The 24,081-nt window shown below is 43.4% G+C and overlaps 1 protein-coding gene across 3 annotated transcripts in view; it reads right to left on the bottom strand.

Annotated features, from left to right (window-relative positions):
- LOC143328441 (A-type potassium channel modulatory protein KCNIP2-like) overlaps positions 1 to 23,031 on the bottom strand; it is an 87,151-nt gene extending 64,120 nt beyond the window's left edge. For 2 of the 3 annotated variants that reach the window (XM_076743578.1, XM_076743585.1), the window contains exon 1: positions 22,713 to 23,030. In XM_076743578.1, coding sequence (XP_076599693.1) covers positions 22,713 to 22,785 — 73 coding nt within the window. In that variant the 5' untranslated portion in view covers positions 22,786 to 23,030. Of the gene's footprint in view, positions 1 to 22,712 lie in introns of all 3 variants that reach the window. The other variant, XM_076743579.1, reaches the window with a different exon arrangement.
- Positions 23,032 to 24,081: the final 1,050 nt, after the last annotated feature.

The following is a 24,081-nucleotide window of genomic DNA, read 5'->3' as shown; positions in this document are numbered from 1 at the left end:
TTTCAATAAAATCACCTCCAGGTGTTTTCATTTCCACATCCCATTTTCCCTTAACTAACCGCAGACAGATTTCACCTCTCAGATACCTCAGAGAACTGCAAGCCAGAGCTCTGTGACAGCCCAGCAGGTGTTCAATAACAAAGCTAACTTGCCAAGCTGTTGGCTGCAGCTGTATTGTCCTTTCTCAAGGGCTCGACGTGGGTGCAGCTCCTCTGCTGTGTTGGTTTTCGGTCTCCTCCAGAGCCTCCTGCTCAGACGGGCATTAAGGATATGATGAACTGGGTCACACACCTCAACCCTTGGAGCTATTGGCCAGCTGAAATCAAAGCCCAGGTGACTGTGTACCAAGCGCATGGGTATAAATGTGTGTGTTTGTTTAGGCGCGTGCAGTCTGCCTGTTACTGAGGGGCTTGAGTCCCGTTGTTTATATTGCTCCCACACTCGTCACACAAGGTTAATTGTTGAGATGACCTTTATCTAAGCAAACACCTCAGAGAGATTACAAGCCTGGCAACACCCTCAGTGTGAAGAGCACATAAATACACACACATAGAGTATGTGTGTGTTTGCTTAGAGAACTGACACCATCCTAATCTCAGAGTTTGTTATGGAGCCATGAAACAGTCCAAGAGATGGAATTAGATTGTGTGATGTGTCAGCCAGTTAGAGCATTAAACCCTGCTGGATATTTGCCATCTGTTGGGCTGCTGTGTGCTGTTGTTTGGACGGCTCTCTTAATATAACCCTGCATAAAGCAATTATTGGGGAGAGCATTAACACCATGTGCCCATGTGAATATATTTGCATGTCAAATAAATAACTTGAATAATAAAACAAAAGTTATCCACTTGACATCCAAATGTAGAAAGAAACACACATACACAACAACAGCCCAGTTGGTTTTAGGAGGACTATAATAAACTGGGACACTTCAACCATTTGACCGTGCATTCAACAACACAACACAGTCCACACACCTGTAGCAACGCAGACAGACAGAGGGAATGAATTGTGTTTATTAAACAGAGAATCAAGTGGATTGGAACCGCTGCCTCTGGTGTTCAGGTAATTTGAAAGTGACGTGGAGGGCAGCATAAACAAAGGCATTATTGTCAGCTACACCACCAGCACAACCTGTTAAGACCTCAGTATTATTAGATAAGGCCAGAGTACAACAAAACTGATGAGAAACTGTCAGAGGTTTGTGTGGGCTTAATTAGGCAGGTCTGGGCAAGCATGTCTGAGAAAAACCTTGAGAGACAGTCCAATTACTAACTTTGGTTGATGCAAAAAGTCGGGCTTTTTTCTTTTTTTTTTAAGGCAATCTGTTCCATTCTGTTGAACACACTGAAGCTGAAAATTAAAGTTGCATTAACCAGTTTTTGGCTACAAAGGGGGCGGTCTTTTGGTTGTATTTAAACGTCTATGGCTTGGTCTCTCAATGTCTTCATTTTCCAGCCCCCAAATATATTGTCGTGGTTCACTTTCACCTCTCTTCAACGCCATTTTCAGATTCAGTGGTTTTGGGGTTGGTTTTTTTTTTGTAAAAATGCTTTAAAAACCCACTGCACAATAAACTAAAGCACCACTAAACAATCAGACATTTCTCTCAGGAGTTGGTGGAGACCAAAACAGAGCTTGAAGAAGACTAATTATTGGACTCATTCAACACAACTCCAAATGAATGATAACTTGCCTTAGCAGCTTTATAAGAGATGGCGATAAGATGCCAGTGTTGTGTTTACAGTTTGATGTGTTGCCCCCGAGTGAAACAAAAAAAAAAGAAAAAAAAAATCAATCAACACAGGTTTGCATGCACTGGTATATCTGAGCTTTTCTGCTGAAAACAGCAGGAAAAGCTCAACAGCCCAGCAGAGTTGGACGATAATTCTGAGTGGTTCTGTCATTATGAGTGACCACTTTCAATTTACACACGGTCATATGAAGTCACATGACTGACTACTGCAGCATGGACAAGTCTGGACAAGTCAGCAGTCACGTTCCAGAGGCCTGTGATGTGGTCATTATAATCTCACAAGCTCTCAAACACTGATTATATATGATCCCAATTTTTCATGCCAGGTGTCTGGATAAGACAGGCAAGTGATCCATGTTAAAGCTGAGGAATAGATATGTTTCATGTTTACATCATGGTGCAACAGCATGCTTTGTCTTTGAGGTACAGCATTGTAAACCGGTTTGCAAGACTACAGATGTCTGCTTCACAACCTGACAGCCTGTGTCTTTCTTTTTTCTAAGTATATATATTTTTTTCTTTTTTAAAATTCTGTTTACTGTTATCATAAATAGTTTTTCAGTATGACAATGCATGACATCAAGTTGAGCCATCCTTTTTGAAATGCCAGTACAGAAATGAAAAGGTCAGGGAGCGACCACGATCGCTGTCTTTTTCATGAAACCGTGAGAAAATCTGGGCATAAAAAAAGGAAATGAGCAATACTTTAAACAATGAAATTAGAAACCCATAACAAGGCAGATTCTCCGCTGCAGTGCTGCGATCCAAATAATTAAACTATCCAGAATTCAAGAGTCATCTCATTTATTGGCTCGAACCTCTGGCCTCTCGCACAAACACACCGGCACATGTGCTCCTTGTGGCTGCCAGAGTTATCTCTATTCCACCTCCTCTGTGCTCATTTCAAAGGAGTCGTTAGGAAAGAAGTAAGTGAAGATAATTGGCTCATATACACAGGGGGCAATCCTGCAGTAGTTTAGGTACCTCATACTCACACAAACACGCGCACACACACACACACACACACACACACACACACACGCATGCATATACACATACACACAGGTGGTTCATTAAGGTGCTTAAGTGAGTGAGGAGAATGGAGGGATAGAGAGTGGCTGTAGTCATTAAGAGCCACAGGCAGGTGGCATTACACACAAAGTGCAGTGTAGAGAGAAAAGAGTCAGCTGAAAGGACTCAGACAATATTTCTTCTTCAATATTATTATTTTGCCTCTCAGGTCCACACAACTTGCAGCCATGAAATTTGGATGAGCTCCGCAAGTGTGTGCATGTGTCAACGTTTGTGTGTCTTTGTGCGCCCCTCATGCGTGCTGTAATTGTTTATGAGTGTGTGTGAAGCATGCCAAATTACTGTCCCCCTCTCTTTTAGTGCCGGGAGAGCTGAGGGCAGGAGAGACCCCTAGATCCCCAATCCGAACCCCAGCTGGCGGACGGCGATAAGACAAACAGGCTCCACCATCAGGACACAGCTGAATAGAAGCAGAGGAGGAGAAGACGAGAGGCGAGGAGAGGGGGAGGTGAACGGCAGGGAAATGTCACAGTTTTATAAAACCTACACAGGGACGGTGTCTGTGTGTGTATGTCTGTATGTCTGTATGTCTGTGTGGGTGTGTGTTTGAAATCATACTTTCATATCGGGCCATTAACCAGTGTCATTACCCAGCCTGATTTCCCATCTGTCTGTAACTTTTTCAAAGTACTACACTCAAAATGCCAAACTTCAGCAAGGTCAGAAAGACACAACGACAGAAAAAAAAGAAGTCTGGCAAAAAAAAAAAAATCCCGCAATTCGTGAGTCAAACAATTCAAGTATGACTCACACCTAAAAGGAGTCGATAACGAGAACTGGCCTATTATGTACTGAAAGCGCATCCTAAGAAAAACAGCTTTGGCTGCAGAAAGTAGGGAGAACTTACAATGCATAAAGTTCATTTGCAGTTCAGCCTGGCAGTCTGACAGAAATTTCCACCAAAGATCCACTCGCTTCATTCATTTCATATAATTCACTCATGCAGGTGGTTATTAAAGTTATGATGGATGTGCGTGCATTATTGCTGTCAAATTACCATCTTAAAGGTGATTTCAAGTGCGTGTGTTTTCAGGAAGACTAAGGTGAACTCTGGCTGAGTAGATGGGAGGAGATGGTGCTGAAGATAAATGCTATTAAAGGTAAACAATGAAAGATTCTCCTCAAAACGTTGCATAGACACACAGAAAAGTAATCCCTCTCAATCACCACTTATGACCCGATAGAAGTGTATGCGGGTGTATTTATTTGCAGAGACTCTGCGCCCTGCCTGCATTTTCTTCTTATTTTGCTGTGCTAAGGATGTTTCTGGGCTGCAACCTTTGGGCACACAGGTGAGGTCAGGTGTGCCAGTAACTGACAATTCCTGCAGATTACACCTTTAGGAAATACTTCTAGTGACCCTAAAGAAACAGTCTGCAAAAATGTGCTCTGTGAAAGTCATTGTGCGTGTGTTGGTGTGTGTACAGCCCAGTATGACTGACTGCACTGGAGCGCATCACCTCCATCCATGATACAATGTGAAAAGTGCTCCCACTTGAGTGAGTGGAGTGGAAACCTACACTTTGACACTCTGACACAGCCTCTGTCTTCTTGTGACAGAAAACAGTGTTTGTTGTGCTGACTGAGGGCGAGGGGCTGATAAAGGAGGTGAGGAGGAGAACAGAGGCGAGGGGATTATTGTCATAGCTTTCCTGTCATCGCTGGCACAATGCAGGTCGCAAATTCAGCAGCGAAGAGCCGCATGGAGAGGAGGACTTCTTTCTGGGCCAAGACAGCCAGCACTTCGACTAACAAATGAGAGGAAAGGTGTCATCAGCATTACAGAGGCTGCTCAAGTCCTTAAGACACGCAATTTCATTTTGGTGCCAAGATGGAGCACTGACCAGCGATTCTCTACGTCCTTCTCTACTTTCTCAATCTCAGCCTTTCACACGCACCATCAGAACAGTAAGAGCAGCTGCCAAAGCCTTTCATCACTCTCCTACTGTATGCACACACACCCACACACTTAAAGTGGCAATTTATGTGATCCTGCCTTCCACTGCTAAGGTGTTTTTGCATTTTCCAAAGACTGCTTCACAATAATACCCAATTCTTTTGTCTGGTCAACCATGGTGACTATCACTGCTCAAGCTAAGTATCCCATTTTTCTCTTGTATTCATTACAGGGAAAACTGTGGTACATATTAGGTGTTTCACAGAACAGCCATCTATCGAAACCACCAGTCGGCATTACGGATCGACGTATTCTGATCATTCATCTGTGGTTTTAGCACATTGCCGTAATAAAGCAGTGCCAATGCATCTACAGTAGATTTGCAGCTGGAGCCTGTGCCTAGTCGCTGTTGACAAATCATAGTTGTCATGTGTTACTCTAACACTGTGCAGCTTTGGGCGCTAAAGCAGCAGACATGCAGATGCAGAAAGAAACATGGCTACACGCTCCAACGCTATTTTAAATAAAAAGAATTTAAGGAATTAAGAGAAGGAAATTCCTGCAAGAAAGCAGTCTTTGCAGTTGTTGTTACTACAGCCAAACATTATCTCCAGCTCAAACCACCTGCTCGGGCCTCAGTCCAATCAGATTGCACCTCATTTGTAAAGAGCCTCTCAGAGCCAATAGAGGATTCTGATATTTCACCTACCCCAGGTTGGTCCCACCTACACTAATTGACCGTTTACTGGTTGTATTTGAGAGCCGTTATTGGGTGAAAAAAATGATGACTATGAAAGTGCAGCAGTGGTGAATGCCATAGCATACGTTCAAGATATCAACGCCTGTGGTTCTCCTCTGAGCGATCCAGGAAAATGGATATCTTATTTGCACTAAAAGGTCAAAAAGCATTGTGTTAAATCATATACTGCTACTTCTCAAACAGGAGTACAGGCTACACATATATACATGATAACTCATAATAAGTGATGATATGCATAATCAATAGGCAGCCGTGGGAGCAGTGCCTATCAACAGGCTTGGTTACGGCTCTTCATATTTCAGAGTTTGAGTCATTAAAAAAACCACAAAGCACCAATCATTGCTTATTAGAGCAGAGCAGCAGCACAGTCCTCATTGTTCCTTTCTATCTTTAGACTGCCTGTCTAACTCAAAGCTAAGTGAAGAGCAGTGCAGAGGATTCTTTTAAGGAGATGCTGAGAAACTGAGACATAGAGGGACTAATTCATCTCTGCTGGCTGCTGTAAAAGCACAGCAGAGTGCGAGAGGCAGATTTGGGAGAAGAGGAACACACACACCTGTCTGTTGTTCTCTGTCTCGAAGGCGCACCACACACACATACACACACAATCTGTCGCAGGCTTTCCTTCGTGTGTGTTTCCCTCTGTCACTGTCTGCCTTAGAACACAAAGGGAAGCAGGAGAAGGAAAAATGTGGAACAGGGAGGCGCACGGTTTCCCTACAGGTGTAACAGAGCTGCTGTCACTGACTCAAGGGTGTACACACACACACACACACACAACACTCGCACATATAACACATGCAGTCACTCATGAGACTGAAAGAGGCTCCACACATCAATGCTATTGACATCCCCAGAAAGAACACAATTCCTCCACAGACCAAAGTCGTGGTAATAAAGTTGGGAGTAAGACAAGAGCAGCGCTGACACTATCCTGTAGTTTCCCCATCACAAAGTCCACCCCAAACCCAGACACACTTCAAGTCAAGTGAACTAGTCAAGTATTTTTCGACCCACTTAAAAAATGGCATCAAGTCTCAAATCCCCAAAACCAACCCAAAGTGTTCGCTGTGATGGTGCACTGCTGTGTCTTGTCAAGATGTAAACAAATGGGACTTGACTCAGCAGAGGTCAGCCCAAACAGCGGTTTTCACAGTAGTTTTTCTGAAGAGCTGTGATGTTGTCTAGCGCTGATACCAAACCAGAACTAAAAAGTCTGCAAGCTGATGATTCCTACTGTGCAGGTCACCTTTATTTTAGCCTTTTCAGTCCTGAATCTTCTCTTGTGCAGCCAAAAGGGATGCAAACGAGTTGAGAGACAGACCCTGGATACTGTTATTAACATAGTGTCCTCTACCAGGGTTAATAAGTAGTAAGCATGCTGACAGACGTTAATACGCTGAAATATTTCAACATGTCATCATAAGCATTCATGCACATAGTAGTATTGAACTACAAGTCAGCCAACTAAACAGGATTACATCATCAGTTAGCTGACAGCAATCTGGTCGAAGTCAACAAGCGTCTGATGTGAAGACGCTTTTGGTGTGTTGCACACGATGACATCAGACTGAAATTCAGCCATTTTCGAGGCAAATTTACACAGAATAACCTTAAGTTTATTGGGAACACTTGTACTGTGTATTTTCATGCAATAATCAACACATCCCCTCCTTCCAGCCTTGGTAGTACAGCATTTCACTCAAGGACAAAGTGAGAGAGATGCTAAAAATATTTCCCATAAGCATTAGGCAGACATAAAGCCAGACTAAGAGGCAGCTGGGTGGTGACAGAGGTTCTTTTCTAGCTGCTTGGAGGTGCTGACAGAGAGCAGCTGTGGTATTATAGTTCTGAATCAACAGATCAACGGCATCAGACTCACCTCCAGAGTGTGTTTGCCTTATGCGTGTGTGTCTGCTGTGTCTCAACTGACTGACGGCTGGAAACTCGACTACTCGCTAAATGGATGCTGCATTAGTCCATAAAACTTTGATTTGGTTTCACTGCTTGGAAAGCCTGTTAAATAATGAAAAAAACAGGAGATACAAGACCAGATGACAGCGGTGCCTGCCAAGTTTGAAGTTATTTCATTTTCATCAACGGATTGACCTACAGGGTCGTTTTTCAGCTTATTAGACTGCAGTTGCCTGCAGTGTGTTTGTGTGGCGGTGTGTGTTTTGGTCTGGCTGTTTGCCCTTATCACATTTAACTGCATGTTAGACGTCTTTTTTCTGGAAGTTTTTGATAGATATGGGGGATGTTCAGAGGAAAAAGAGATCTGAGGCCAGGCAACCAGTCTCTGTTTCAGTTTTTATACCACAGTCACTATCACAGAGAGGGACAAGTGAGACATCCTCCAGAGAAGACTTCTATCGTGCTCTCTCTTTCTCGCTCTCTCATACACACTCACACCCACACACACACAAACCGTGCGTCTTTGATCTGCTTCACACTAAGCTCAAAAATCTTTTATTTATTTATTTCAAGATGAGGAACATCAGTTCCTCTTTAAGCCCAACTGAAATCACATTTTGTCACCACATTTTTGTGGTCAAAATGTCAATGTGACTTTTAAATGTATTGTTAATAGTTTCTTTTATTGCTAAAAGAAAGACATAGGATCAGAAATGCTCCTTTTTGTCTCAGCCAGCGGGAGGAGGGTGCCGGTGTCTGCGTTTGATTGACAGGCTGGAACGCTGCCAGAGTGAGTGCTGGTACTAAACTGAAGGTAGTCTGACTCGCAGGAAGTAGGCTGTTGGTATGAACCTGCCATTGGTCGACTATTTCAGTGGGCATTCTCTTTCCCTTCTGCTCTCTGCATTCAAAGTCCCCGTCACTACGTGAAACAACAATAACCTTCGAGTCAGCAGCCTACAAACTGAAAATGGCGAAGATTGGGATGGTGCAATAAGGCAGGCTTCCACAACATGTATTTCTTGCAAGGGCACAGTTGCTGCATCTGGAGCTTAGCCTCACCCAAGATGACTGTGATTGGTGTAAAGAAATGCAAACGAGCCAGGGCATTTTGTCTTCCTATAACAGAATGATAATGGGTTCAGGCACACCTTTAAGCAAACAAAATGTGGAGATGTGGAGTCTGGTTATGCGAGACCATCCGACAGGATCAGGAGAAAGTGACACCTGTCATGGACACGCAGCATGTTGTCGGTGGTACTGAAGAGCAACGATCCCACCAGCAGCTAATCGAACTGAAGTGACATTTTCAGGAAGTTTACATGCTGTTTAGTGTGCTGCAGCTGAGCAGCTAATTAGCTATCTACCCTGCAAACTGTGAACTCTTCCCCTGTGAATGTTTGTCCGCTGCCTTGTTAAACAAGTTCAGGTGCAGAGCAAGATGTGCTCATGTTTGGAAGCTGGATAAGAAAGAGGTTTTAGCAGGAAAGCCAATGTGGTTGTTCAAAGTCTGCTGCTCTTGTGCTGTGTAGCTGCAGTCGGGCTGAATGTGCCCATCTGATCTGACCTTCTTTATGTAAAGATCTGATTGGCTGTATTGTATCTAAGTAGATGAAGAAATAACGGTATTCTGTTGAATTAATGCAGAACTAGAGGGTGCCAAAATATAAATTTCTCCCTGCAGGACATGTGATGCACAGAGCAGATATGAATGCTGTCAGAAAGACAAAAAAATGCAATTTAATCACAACATGTGACATTTTGTCTATAGTCCAACAGATTTTGTAGGTCGAAGTGATATTTAACATCAGTATTTGAGAGTTTAAAATAAGTGTTGGTTGATAGTGATGTTTTTACGTAAACAATTATTCTGATAGGGATCTTAAATTTGTTTATTATTAGAGATATTTTACAGGTGAAGAGTAAACCTGTCAGTACTCTCTGGTAGACAAATTAATGTAATGATGCATTGTTTCTACATTACCACAAACACACAGCATTTTTAGCATTCTTTCTTTCTTTACTGCAAATTCTTATTGCGTGTTGGCCAACATATACGCTGATACAGACTTACAGTATATGAACTGATCTAAAGGCCTGGCAGATTTTTCGGTCTGACTGACTGAAGAGTTGACATTTTAAAATTAATAAGAATTGTTATAAAGTAAAAATGAATGAAAACAGCTCAATAAAACAGGCTGAAAATGGGAACAATTTGCCTTCATAAAAATATGTGAAAAATACTGCACAGTATGTGTGGTTCACGCGCATGTGTGTGTGTGTTTGCGCTCGTGCTAATCGGCATGTGCGAGCGTGCACGTTAATGATGCAGTTTTCACTGTGGGTGGTCCCTCCAAGCTTCATTTTTCAGGCCTGCTCCCTTGTCAGCTCAAATTTAGTTTAAAAATGGAAAGCACCAAGAATATTTGTAACTTTGAACAGAAAACATAACACAAACAGCAGCCTGGTAATTGCTGGTGTCTGCTCTTACAAGACAATACTTCAAGCAGGTTGGATTCACAAACAACTTGATGATGCAAACAGCTGCAATATGTAAATGAATACAGAGAGGCTGGGATGGATGCTAAGATTAAGAGGGCATGAATAATCAAAGAGAAATTAAAAAATAATAAGATAAAACCTGATTAAGACGGATCATACTGTATGTGTATGTAACATCATATTAAAGTTGTAATCTTTTTGCTGTCAGTCCTGGTTGATTAGGTGACATCTGTAGTAGAAACTGAAAGGAGCTGGTTCCCTCACTGAGAAGCTGCAGGTGTGCAGCCTGTTGCCTGCAGCCCTTCATCTAACTGTGGCTGCTCCTTCTTGTTCTATTACTCCCTGCAATATTTCAAACCGATACGGCGTCAAAAAATGCAAATGCTTTTAATGTGAAGCTGCCGCAGTAGGAAATGTTCAGTTTGCATTAGCAGTACCTTAATACAGCATTTTTTTTCCTGGGCACGTCTCCACAGACACCCAGTTTGTAATACTGCAAATATATGAATATTGCATTACTTTCATCAGTGAGCCACAGACTCAAGCACCATTGTGAAACCTCATTTGGTGGTAGATAGTGAATTAACATATATTTATTTAAATGAAAATCTTTAACATGTAATCTCCGTGATGTTAGTCTGTAATTATTTTCACAGATTTCTCGTACTGGCGCTCTCCACTATATAACTGAAATTCATAACTATCGAATGATAATTAAGGGCGGCTTGTTGCATTAAAAATTATTCACCCTGGAAACACCCCAAATTGCCTGCCTAAGCACAATGCATGGAGGGTAACATTTTTCCTTCCCTTATTTATCCATCTCCAGTTGTTATTTTATCTCATGTTCTTTAAGACTGACTCATCTCTTGCAGATCCGCATCTGACAGGCAGAAAGATGTCTGCGTTTCGCTTCTTTAACTGTACGACCTTAATCTGACTTCACCCTGCCGCCCTCAATGAACTGTAGGACTAATATGAATAAATCTCCCTTCATGACAAACAACCCCTACACATATATATACACACATTACTTTCCATTACAGTGCCCAGCGCATTCACGACTTGTGCCCACCCAGGCATGAGAGCTGGAGCTGAAACTATTAATTTTACATCCACTTTAATCACCTTTTCCACCTCTGAGGAGAGGAGAGGAGAGGAGAGGAGAGGAGAGGAGAGGAGAGGAGAGGAGAGGAGAGGAGAGGGTTCAGTAGGAAAACATCATCACTAATATTGCCTCTCATTCCTAAGGCATGGCATATACAGTAGAGGAGAAAAACTTTGAAGGACAGATAGGAGTGAAAAGTGAAGGTGAGAAGAATCTGCAGTGGCCCGCTGCCTCTCTCAGTCAAACTCTAATGATTTCCTAATGTCAAGATCTACTCAGGAATATCAATGAGATAGTACTGTACTCATAGATACACCCACAAACACACATTAACACTCCTTCTACACACACACACCAAGCAAGATGTTTGCCTGTACTGCAGATTCCCTGACCTCTAAATGGCAGGCAGGCCTCTGAATGAGTAACACTTAAGCACAACTTAAACACAGTATGGTGAAGTAAAATGCCGGGCGCTGATGGGTTGGTGTTTGATGCTCTCACGGTGGGGAACTTTAGTTGTTACAGAGAGGAAAAATAAAAAGGAGAGATAGAAAAAGCTCAATAAAGAATAAAAAAAGGATACAAAATATAATCAACTACATACAGGTGCATTATATACAAAAAGAGTATAAAAATAATATTGCAAAGGATGGCTCCGTATTACAAAAGAAAATTCTGAATCGCACATCAGTAAGACATGGATAATAAAATACAGTGTTTTTGAACTACTGCAGTAGAAAATATATAACAGTAAAAAATATGTAATATTGCACAAGATATCTGCACAGATGTAATGGATGTTCAACGCAGCGCTACGTTAAATGATGATGGAGCTAAACAGTCTGACAGCTCTTGGACTTGCAGTAGCGTTACTTTTTAGACAGAGATGAAATACTTGTAGGGTTTTGTGGGGTTTGAAAGCATTTTACAAAAGCAGAGTTCAGTGCTGGATCTGCTTCTTGAACCCACGGCCTTTTGAATGACTTCTTAATTCTACTTGAGTTAACTTTCGATGTTAAATTTCTCAAGTAACTAAAGTTATAAATGACCTCAAAGATCTGACATGATCTTAACTTGACTGAAACACTGCAGTTTTGAGTGGCAGCCCAATTGATGTGGATAACATGCAACTGCAAGCTGAAAATGACATGAGCAGCAGAAGACATGAAATGTTGATTAAATGTGTATCTGACACGCTGAAATAACAGGCCTGCTTATGTGTCTTTGCAAGCTACTCACTCCAAAAACTGTGAGGTCCCAATTCACAACTATTAAGTTGATGAGCTCAAATTATTGATGTGATACGGATGAAAGAGATTCCAACTCGTGAAAATGAAGCGAAACAGTCAGTAAAGCTGCTTCAGCAGAGTAGACTCATCGCTCCGTTGGTGTTTCTTAACTGCAAAAACACACAGTCCACTCATTATAGAGTCATCTTACAGACATTTTCTTTCTCCAACGTGTCTAAAAATAAGAAGGAATATCTAGGATTTCAACGTCACAGCCTTGACAGTTAGATACATAAATGATCCAACATGATACCATAGGATTAATTAGAGGGATGAAACAGTGATCAGACAGGCAGGTGAGGCGTAAGGAGCCAAGAAGAGAGGAAGGACAGGAGGTTAGGTAGGCCTTGAGAACCGCGGACCTCCTACACATACTCAGACATATCACATACACACAGAGATACAGACTGCTGTAAATAAGAACACGATTGCCATGCTAAAGCATCGTGAGAACTTTTCAGGCTTATTAAGGCACATAAAAATGAAGCTTTAATTAACTGGTTCAATCTCCAAACGGTGCTCATCCTGCTCAGCGAGTCAGGAGTGCCATTACACACCGTCAGTAATGTCTCCTTTGATGCCAAAATCCAGCAGAGCTTCTCTCAGTCATGAACACCCAGGAAGGAAACAACAGGCCCATATTTCAGCCCGTGAATTTTATACTGGCCTCATTAATAATCGTTACCCCCTCTTAATGACTTTGTCTGAGTGTGCACGCGAACGTGTGCGCCGCGTCTCTAAAATCACCCTCATTAGAAGCAAACATCTTGTGGTTGTAAATAAAAAGAGATGGTGACCGAAAAACAACCTTCAGACAGATGCTGGTCCGCTTTCTTCAAGTGCACTTTTCATTACGGCTTTTATAATTACATGTAATGTGAATTTAAAATGGCTACTGACGCAGAGCAAGCGGTGGATCTAAGGATGCATGGAAAACTTGATCTTACATCAAACACTGAGAAAGCATTTTCAGTCATCTTTTACTTCATAAATACAAAAGTCACTCATTCCCTCGGAGTTGATCCGTTGTGTGTTTTCATCTCTACCTGTCCACCTTCTGAAAATGACCTGAAAGGAAAAATAGAATTTCCTGCAGCTGGTTGAGAATCAGGCTGACATTAGCTTTTCTCCAGGGGAGAGACAAAGACCAAGCTGTCAGGGACTGTCCCGACAACCCGGCCCCAGCAGGCCGCAGAGGACGGCCCATTGTTGAACTGCACAATGATGAATTCGGTGGCCATCGCTGAAATTGCAGGTCAGGTGAAGCCCCGCGATCCAGAGAGACTTACTGCCACGTGGCAAAAGAAACAACTATGGAAGACAATTTCCAAAGCATCCCATACATTCAATGCTTCCCCTCTATTTACTCTATATGACTTTAGCTCAGGTCCATCTATGATGGGAATGTCAGTGGCTGTTGCTCTGATCCAGGTCAGTAACGATCCCTTAGCTGTCATGGCTGTCACACGAACAATCAATCAAACCTGCCTGTGTGAGTTTTTGTGTGTCTGTCTGTGTGTGTGTGAGTGTTGATTAGTAGACTCCATTAACTCTTATGAAATTCTGGTGCCAGGCCATGCTGCCTGGGGAGAAGCACTTATGGAACGTCAGGTTGTTGTGTGAGTAATCGGTTTACCAGTGCCAGAGGGAGATAGCAGGGGGGGAAATGGGATTTTCAAGCCCCACAGCCAAGAAGCAAACACCCAGAGCAAGCAGTGCGCAATGGAGATGATTAAAGCAAATGGATTTTGGAGTATACGAATATGTTGTTGGACTTCTAAAGTGTGCCGTCTTTAGAATTTACAAGTGTGTTGTTTGGCGTGGCTGCCTGAGAGGGAGGGCAGGCCGGTTCAACAGTCAAGACACGGTGACACAGCTCTGTGAAGCTGAACGCAAAATTCCCAGCTCAGCATTTCAGCGTTTCTCAATAACCTTCTCTCACACAATTGTAATACCTTGAACCATATTGTAGCCTCCAAAATGCAATTGGTCCCGTTTCCTTCTGCCTTGTCACACTGTGCATATTTAGCTGGGTGAGGATTTGGCTGACTTCAGCAGCTCTCCTGGGAGAGATAAAGACCAGGCTGTCACGAAGTGTCCGCTCTGACAACCTGGCCCCGGGCTGACAGAGGAGCGATGATGAAGGCAGCCATTTTGGGGCCAGAGCAAAGGAAGTTCAGCCTGCCAGCCAGCTAATGATACTGGACAATACCATACAATGCAAGAAGCATAGATATTAAGTTCGATGGATGTCCGTTTCGTTTTGATAGAGGAGCACACAATAAGTCGTGTTTTTGTAGGCTTTTGGGGGTTGCCTTGTCATCCATTGTGTTGTCCTCTGTATTTAATTAGTCATGTGTGATCTTAAGGACTCTTACCAGCTTTAGGAGGGATTTTTGAGCAGTAAGTATTGACTCAACTTCAAATTCATAAGTGCAAGCTGTTTCAAGTTTAAACCTCAATATTTCCTCAAATCAAACAGAATAATGTATAACTTTTTACCCTCGACGACCCTTTCAAAACATTGTTTCATCAGGTTAAACTCTCACTGTTTAGGGCCATATGGCAGGCAAACCGTATCACTTTTTCATCACTATGGAGCCGAAACAGCAGACAGCATTCTCCATTAAACTTGGCTTGATTGGGCCATCAGTTAGACACTGTGTGCACTGGGAGACGCTGAGTTTATTCTGATTGGTAGGCTAACTGACAGATATTGACCAGCCTTTGCCCGCTGACTGTTTCACAGCTGTGCACACGCATGCTGCATATGTGTATGTGCGTATCTGTGTTCGTACATGTGTGTGCCTGTTAGCGTGAATGTGCACGCCTGTGTGTTATTGACTACATCTTGTCCAAAGTTCTGTCAGAACCAACTGATTGATTGTAAGACCAGCTGCAGAGTTCTCCCCCGCTGTCATCCCTCAGGCCAAAACCCTGTGTGTGTGTGTGTGTGTGTGTGTGTGTGTGTGTGTGTGTGTGTGTTTATGACTATGAGTGTGAATACATGAGAGATTTTGCTTTTGACAGGAGCAAACCCCAGGCTTCCTCTAATCACCTCCACCTCTCTCCTTATCACTCTCTGCTGTGCTGTCAATCACACTCAAGTTGTTACAGAGGAACCTTCAGTGAATAGAGTAAATGTCCTCAGCAGGCCTGTTCACAATTAAATTACTCCCACTTATTGTCTGCTTGTTTGCCCTGTACTTTTCTCACTCACACACACGGGAAGGTAACTCATACATACACAGCATCAAACTCAGCTTTTCACGTATGCACCACCTGAACGAGGCACCAAATTGTACTGTAGTGAATACAGATGTGATGATACACGTATTTCGTCCATACAGAACTCTCAAAATTCAAACTGAAATTCACCTGGAAAGTTCTGGCAGTGCAGCGCGGTTAGCCCGGTTAGCCCAGCTCATATAGCGTAGCTGCCATCCAGATAACAAACACAAATGAGACCAGAGCTGGAAGATCCTGCCATGACATTTAGATGCACTGCATGGGAGCATTACGGTTTCCCAGTTAATTCAACTGAAGTCGGGTTTGTCTGTGGAAACACTTCAACAATATTATTTATGACAGCATCACCTGAATATGTCGATTGGAGGAAAAAACAGACTGGAAGGCAAATCCTTCTTTCCACAGCGTTCAGGCAGCCACTCACTGCAGATTCAGACCAAAACAGTAACTGATGCCATCTGAGACTTTATCATTGTGGATATGCGACCGGATTCGTTTACAGAGAATACAGGATTTAAAAATATATGGTCAGAGTGTTTGAGCTTCCCCACAATGTGCCTTCATGAGTGCATTTCTGTCAGTCCGTTGGGCTGCTGTGTATAAACAAGTGCATTACTGACATTTGAGTTATTTATTTTTCCACACTGACAATATGCAGAGTGACTCTTGCAGCAAGAACTATGTCCCATGAGTCACTGTTGAATGTTTACACTTTCTAAAGTAAATAAGAAAAATGTTATTTCATGCATATTTTGTCGTTCTCCCGACCGTGCCGAAACGATGACCCCAAACCCATACGTATCGCACCATCAATTTACTGTCACACCTCTTGTAGTGAAACAGAAAGGGCAAAGATCACAGCTCACACCCACACTCTCCTCCAAACATCTTCTCCTCTGAAATGCTCAGTCGATGGCAGGCACGCGTGCCCTTCAGACATCCTCTACACATGTTCGCAGCCTCACACACACACACACACACACACACACACACACACACACACACACACACACACACACACACACACACACACACACAGTGATATGCTATCTTCAGTTTGAGGCAGGTAGGCCGGTAACCCTTGATGACAAAGGGCTGTGTATGTACACACACACACACACATGCAGAATGAGCCAAAGAGCCCAAAGAAAAGGGGAACAGGGCTGCGACCTACGTAGTAATACACAGTAACATTGTTTGGCTGTCTGCTGGTCTCTCCCCTGCCCATACTGATGAGCTACTATCAGTCTAATGGAGAATGGCTGAGCTAATGGACAGAAAATCATTCTCTAATGTACATCAGATGTTGTGAGTGACAGTACAGCAAAGCCGGTGAGAGACACACAATGAGTGACACGAAGCTCCGTCACACGTCAGTCAATCAATCAGTCGCTCGTTGACAAACATCTCTGACGAGGAAATGGCGTTGAGAAGAAAAACTTCTTGTACATTTTCAACATGTAGAATCAAACACACTGCCCCTTGATTCCTTCATCTTCAGTCTGAGACGTACATCGACTTTTCCCAGCCAAATTTTGCTGCTCCCTCCCCTCTTCCCATCTCCCGTTGCTTTGTTCTTCATCCTCTCCTCTCCTCTTCTCCCTGCAGGCATTTAGAGATGAATGTGTTTACAGAGAAGGGGAGCAGGAGAGACAGGGTCGAGGGGGACCAAGGGAGAGGTGAACAGCTCTTATTTTAATTAACGATCGCCCGGCCCTCCGTAGATTCGGTCAGCGATTAAAACTCATTAGGATTGACTCTGCCCTCAAGGCTCGTTGAGCTACGGTCCCACCATGGCCTGAAAGAATTGGAGAGGCAGGAGAGTGGTCAGGGAGGGAGTTTGGCTCAAGGATGGACTATAGGAAAGCTAAAAAGTGGAGGCAATAGAATGGGAGTAGACACAGACAAAGGGGGGGACCATGGAAGGAGAGACAGGATGAATCAGGACACTGAAGACACTCTGCTAGAGACAGAAATATATATGATATTATTATATAATCTGATTTGTGAGAATGGAGACAGAGTGAGGGGGAGGAGTGTGATAGAGTTAGAGAAAAAGAGAGAATGAGAGTGCAGCTTAAGTGGGGACTGTCAGTCAGATTATTTAGAAATATAGTGGGGTCATTAGGTAGAGGACAGAGAAGAATGGATGGGCCATTAGGTGAACTCCTTCATTTCTACAAGCAAGCATCCAAATCCGCTTTACCTTTGAATGACAAAAGCGAACACAGGCCTCAGGTGAACAGCTGCCACAGCATTACAGGACTGCACTGATGGACAGGAGTTGTGCATTAGCAGGATATGATTGGCAGGAGGAGCTATTATCATAGAGCAAACAACACCTGCAGACTACCAAGGAGCATTGCTGGGATTTGCCTGGCAAATCGGCAGCCTAATTCATCCTCTTGCACTTTCCTCCTGTCCTTCCTTCGCCCCTTTCCTTTCCATCGTGTCTTTCATTGTTCCTTCCTTCATTCCTCCTCTCAATGATGTAACCGATGTGACAGACAAGCCTAAGTGAACCACTCCAAGCAGTCCTCCATGTAGGAATCCAGTCATTTCACATCAACAATTCTTCCAGGAGGAACACGAGACTGCGAACACAGAGAGGATCCCTGATGAGGCAACGTGTGTCACACATGTCCCAGCACGTCAGATGACACATCAAATCAAGGCTTTTAATTAGTGCCAGTGGCCATTACAATTCTAGCTACAGCAAAAACTGTCATGCCATGAAGGTGACTCCAGGCTAAACTCTTTCTGACAGGCGCAATTATGAAGGCAATCTTGGCCCTGCAATTGGATTGGTCTAACAGTCTAAATTATCATTTTCACTCTTGGGGGCTCTGCATCAGTCTGTAGGTTGGGGTCTGTGTCACGTGGCTCAAAGACCAGCTAACACCCTTCACCTCCACACCTCTGCCTTCTCTGTTGGCTATCTTTCACAGCCGAAAGAGGGGTTAATCCTGGCACGGCCCTGGCATGCCGGCACTTTAAACATCGCTCATTAAGAGCTGCGTGTGAGAAATAAACTGTCCACATCCATCAAAGGTAAAACATCTCCCCTGGAGCTGATTGCTGAGCTGCTGTGTGAGACAAGTTCGCTGTTTTACATATTTATTAAGTTAGGTCAAGCAAAAAAGACTGAAGCAACCTAATGAGTTTGTGTCTGTGCAGCCTTGCTTACCATAGATTAAACGATCACAATAACAATAATAGCTTGAATGTTTGTGTTTGTCCATGACTGTATGTGCATCTGTCCGTGTGTGTGTGTGTGTGTGTGCGTATGTGTGCTTGAGTGTGTGAGCTGGGCCAGGCGTAGAATTGTGCCGACTATTGAGAAGTGGGCGATCAGCTCACTTGGCCAAGAACAGATATCCAGTTAATCTGAGCAATGGGCATCATTGTCTAACCTATCCTCCACATACTGTGCTTCACGTCCTCTAAACACAGACAGGACAGTGTTTGTACATAATATGATTTGCAATCTGAGGGTGTTTTTGCCATGTGCTCACATTTACAAGTAATTCCCTGTTTTCTCTCTACAGATTTTTGAGCTACACTCAGCTGACCTCCAGCTCGACCTTGGACAAACACATACAGTCGAGTGGAGAAAAAGACATCATACACAGATATTATTAGTTTAGTGATCAAATAATTGGAAGATTATTCTATCAATTTATCAGTTTGTTGTTTTATTCAAAAAAGGTTAGAAAAATAATGAAGAATGTCCATCACAGTTTCTCAGAGGCCAAGGTGACCTCTACGAATGTACTGTTTTATCCACTCCAGTCAAAAACCCAAATATACTCAATTTACTATCACAGAAGGGCATAGAAACCACTAAACATTCACATTTGAGGAGATGAAAACAGTAAATTTTTGGTATTTTTGCTAAATAAAATATACAAATTGTTGCACTTTAATCACCTTTCTTACAGAAGTGTTGGTGATTATCCCTTTACACTCAGTCTTTACAACATGTGTGATTAAAGCACTGATAAAAAAGGGTTTGGAAAGTTTGGATTTGACAGATATTCTGAGCATGAAGAGAAAACAAAAGAACAAATCATCAGAACATCAGGCTGAAGTGACCTGATCCAGCAAAAACAACGAAGAGCAATGCAAACATACAATATATCTAAAAAAAAAGTTTAGACGAAATATTTAAAACATGAACTCAAACAACCTCATCTCGTTCACCAGCATATGAGGTGATTCACGCTATTAGCATCAGACAAAGCAGATGGATGATTGGCAGTGCAACCAATACTGATTTAGCCTTCAGATAATATTCTGGACTTGGAGAGACGATGTAAGGTTGAGATAATAGTTGCACGCGTGTGTGTGTGTGTGTGTGCGCGCGCGTGTGTAGGTAATATGATTCCTCTTGAGTGTGGCTTGTGAGGTGGAAGAGGAGATTACTGCGCCACGCTTCTATAATTACCTCTCATCTCTCAGCCGGTGCTCTTAAACACAACAGGGAATGCCAGGCTACCACACTCTCCGACACATGCACACACACAGTGGGGCGCACTTCAGTACAATGTAGCAGGCTGAGAGGGAGTTATTTCTAGAGGGTTACATTTCACTCAAATGGTGATTGGAGACCACCCACACTACCTTTTGCAGCACAGGTCAGCTTCGCTTTAAGCACACATGCACACACACATGCACTCTCTCTCCCTCTCTGTCTCATCTCACACACAAGTTGCTTGTAAGTAAGAAGAATGACTCACCTGTGGCTGTCCTTCCCACACACAAAAAACCCACTTAAGAATCCATTCTCACAAGTCATGGCCTCAGATCACACTGTACACTTTTTCATTTTGGCGAGGATTATGCAGAAATTCAGCTGTCACCTGCTCTCTCTGCATCACACACACATGCACACACAGTATACACAGGGCCATTTTACGGTCAGCCGCTCCTGTAATATGAAAAATGCCGTAAACAAAAGACCAGCAATATTTCTCTGCAGCTCGAGCCACATCACATCTTCATTACACTGACTCTTACTGGCAAGAGGCGGCCTTAATAACCATGCAAACTATCAGGGCTAAGTATGTTTTAGAGTTGACAGCGTCTTAAAAAGATGAATTAACCACGCAATTCACAGCTTTGAAAAAGTCATTAAAAACTATGCCAGGAGTAAATTGCTCCGCCACACTGAGTGAGTTGGTCCCCTCTCCCTGTCTCTCCGGCTTGCTCAACTATCAAAAAAGCAATATGACTTCTTGCGGACAGGCAGACACAGGGGACCGTTTCAGCACACTGGACTGAAAAGAGGGGAAGGGATGAAAGAGGAAAGAAAGTTTTTTTTTTAGATTTACATTACAGAAGGTTTCAACTCCTCCTCTATGTCTCATTATCAGTTGTCCATTGCATACTAATCTGCAACTAGTTACAGAGCCAAAGGTAAAGTTGCAAAGACACTCTAGCCGCCAGGAGAAAAGACAGTCAAGCTGCTGAAGCGTGTCCCTGAGAAGCTCGACAAAGCTCAGTGTTTGTCCGCGCATGACGGTCAGCACTCTGTGTGGGCGGCTTGACATGACTTACAATACCTATGTTGAGCTGCAAAGCCTGATGGATGTTTTGGAATTCAGTAGAACAAATTCTTCTTTTCTTTTATTTCACTTTCAACAATGGACTGGAGAAAAAAGTGAAGCTGCTGCTTCTTAACTCACCCACACACACATACCCACACACACACGCTTTGAAATTCACAGAAGAACCCAGCCGAACATGCCCACATACACATGTAACGGACATGCTCACCAAACATCAGCACACATGTTTTTGCTGAGACACCTTGCAATCTTTTCTTAATTTTGGATGCATTGAATTTGTGACAAAGCAACTGCTTGGCTGCTAATGTGTGGACTACGGTGCAAATGAGATTATGGTGCCCCCATCCAGCCTGAGGCACACAGCTGTCTGGACAGGCACAGTTTCCCTCTGCAGGCCTGAGATGTGTTCAGGCATAAAAGCAAGCATTTTATTTAGGCAGCTGGCACTTAACAGGCATATGGTGCTCACAGAAGCAGGGAGAGCTGAGAGCTATAAAGTGACAAAGGGAGGCTGTGGTGACAGGAAAACACCTCAAGAGAGTGCAAAGGAGCACATAGGAAGCGCAGGTATGTGCGGGCATGCTGCTGCCACTCAGTGAACTGGTTCACAATAACAAAAACTGATGTTTGTGTTATCTGCGCTGATAATGTGGAAGTACTGTCCTCAGCTCAGTCGGAGAGACAAAGTACAAGACCATTTTTTAATCCAAGCCACACTCGGAAACGAAATTACGCACAAATTTACCCTGTTTAGAAATCCACATGGCATTAAGTGTCGCTCAGATGTCTGCTGTGCTTGCAGAGAATATCAGCCCGCTCTCTGCACTACAGACTCATACTTCGGCAGAGAAAGCTGGCATGAGAGATTTCTATTTTAAGTGACAACACGCCAAAGCAGAGGAAACGGGTCGAGCCCCACAATTTGGGCATCAGAACAGTCAGACAGGTGTTACCCACCCCGCTGCGCTTTTTGCAACATTCAAGACGGCGACAATAAGGTGGTCTCCCACAGCTGAGCAAAACCAGCAAAAACACACTGTTGTCTTCAGATTGTTGAGAGAAAGCAACCATCGTTCACCAACATTACGCACGACATTATGCAACCACATTGACATGCAATACTGACACTGAAAGATTCAATATGCGTATTTTTTCCAATCAAGTCTTGCTTTTCAACTCGTCTGCCCTCTCCCTTTAATCGCTCAGGAAAAAGAACAATAAATACTCCTCTACTTTTATGTGACAACACAGCAACTACAGGAATAAAACTGAAAAATAAAAAAATGCTGTTTCCATGGGAAGCTGACTTAAAGTACGACAAAGGAGATACAAACTTGCATGGAAACTTGCGGCGGCGCACTACAAATAAACTCGATATCCGTCAGAAACATCCAAGTATTAACTTCTTTTTCGTTGGGTGATTAGAGGAATGGCGGACAGGTTGTGACATTTCACAGCCACCTGAAGTTAGGCGGACCAGGCTCCATTCAGTTGATCAGCTTTGCATATTGAATCTTACTGTTCTGCAGGCAATCACACAACATCCACCGGTGTTTCAGACGCCGGTTTGCTCACCTGTAAGCTGGTCATAGGATCCGTCCAGCTCTCTGGAGTCCGACAAGCTTTGGTCGCGGTTTTTCGCCTTCATTTTCCCCGTGTGCGCCGGAATGTGGAACTATGGGAAACAGCTGATATGTTGGCGAGTCTGTTTGTGAAAATAATACTGGTTTTGTTGTTCGCCTTCGCGGGGGATGGCTACAAATATACCAACGCTAACAAGTCATAGTTAATTTGCCGTGAATAAAAAAACGAGCCATGTAAGTTGTTATTTCCCGTGCCTGTTTCTGTGTGCGCTCTCGGCATCCAGTAGCGGTGTGAGCCAAGCGCGCTTCTGCTCGGTACTCTCACATGGGCTGGCACGCGCGCACGCACGAGTACGCACACACGCGCACACAAAGCCAGAGAGAGAGGGAGAAAGACAGACAGAGAGGAGAGAGAGAAGAGGTACAGAGTGAAAATCTTTAAATAAATTGCTTTGGTTTGGATACTTTTTGGAGGTCATAACAAATGAACACATTGCCACAATCTGAAAATGAAAATGGGGCTTCTCAACGTTTTCCTCCGGTGGCTTTGAGCAATATGATGACACTTTACAAAAAAAAAACATTCTTTAGTGTAGTATCTCCGTGTCTGTTCTCTACTAACTCACCATTCTCTACTCTGCAGCCCCCAGTTATTATCAACAATCTATTAATTGTCTTGCTGTTCCTCACTCACTACTGACATTTTTGTGCACCGTATTGTAAAGTGTGACCAGCACTGTATCTGGCTCCATTCATGCGGAATCTCACTCAGCGAGTTGGTCGTCAGAACTGCCTCTCTGCCATTAATATCACCATCACATCCTCTCCTAATGTTCTCTACTGAGTCAGAGCTGTGTCGGATGTGTACAGAGACATCAACAAGGAGCGCACTGCTGCTCCCAGGCAGAGGTTCTGACTATATCTGATCTATAAATACTCACTGGCTCTGGGAAGCCTTGTGTCTATCCATTTTCTCCCTCTCTTCTCTCCCTTCTCAGTGTCTTTGCCTCCCTTTGCCTCACTCCTGCCCGTTTACTACAGTATGACATTTGGTCACAATCTGTCAAGCAATCTGTCTTTGATGCCATATTTTTCCTACATTATATCAGAGTTTGCATCAAAAACACTCTCAACCTTCCATCCATCCGTGCATCTGTTTATCTCTGGCATGAGCGGTTGCAGTGTTTGTCAGTCTGTTACTGTGGTAAAGTTATTCTGTCATTCACATGTTCATGCCCTTTGCCACCCTTGCTGAAGAAAGGGTGTAAACTAGAGTGAGCCAGATTGCCGCTTCACTCACCACTCTGCTCAGCCATCCATCCTGATCTCTCGGGAATCAATTGGCATCTGAATCAGACACG

The sequence above is a fragment of the Chaetodon auriga genome, chromosome 11 (assembly GCF_051107435.1).
Source record: "Chaetodon auriga isolate fChaAug3 chromosome 11, fChaAug3.hap1, whole genome shotgun sequence".
In the NCBI taxonomy this organism is placed as follows: domain Eukaryota; kingdom Metazoa; phylum Chordata; class Actinopteri; order Chaetodontiformes; family Chaetodontidae; genus Chaetodon; species Chaetodon auriga.
The sequence above is the reverse complement of the archived record's forward strand: the minus strand, read 5'-3'. Positions and strand labels throughout refer to the sequence as shown.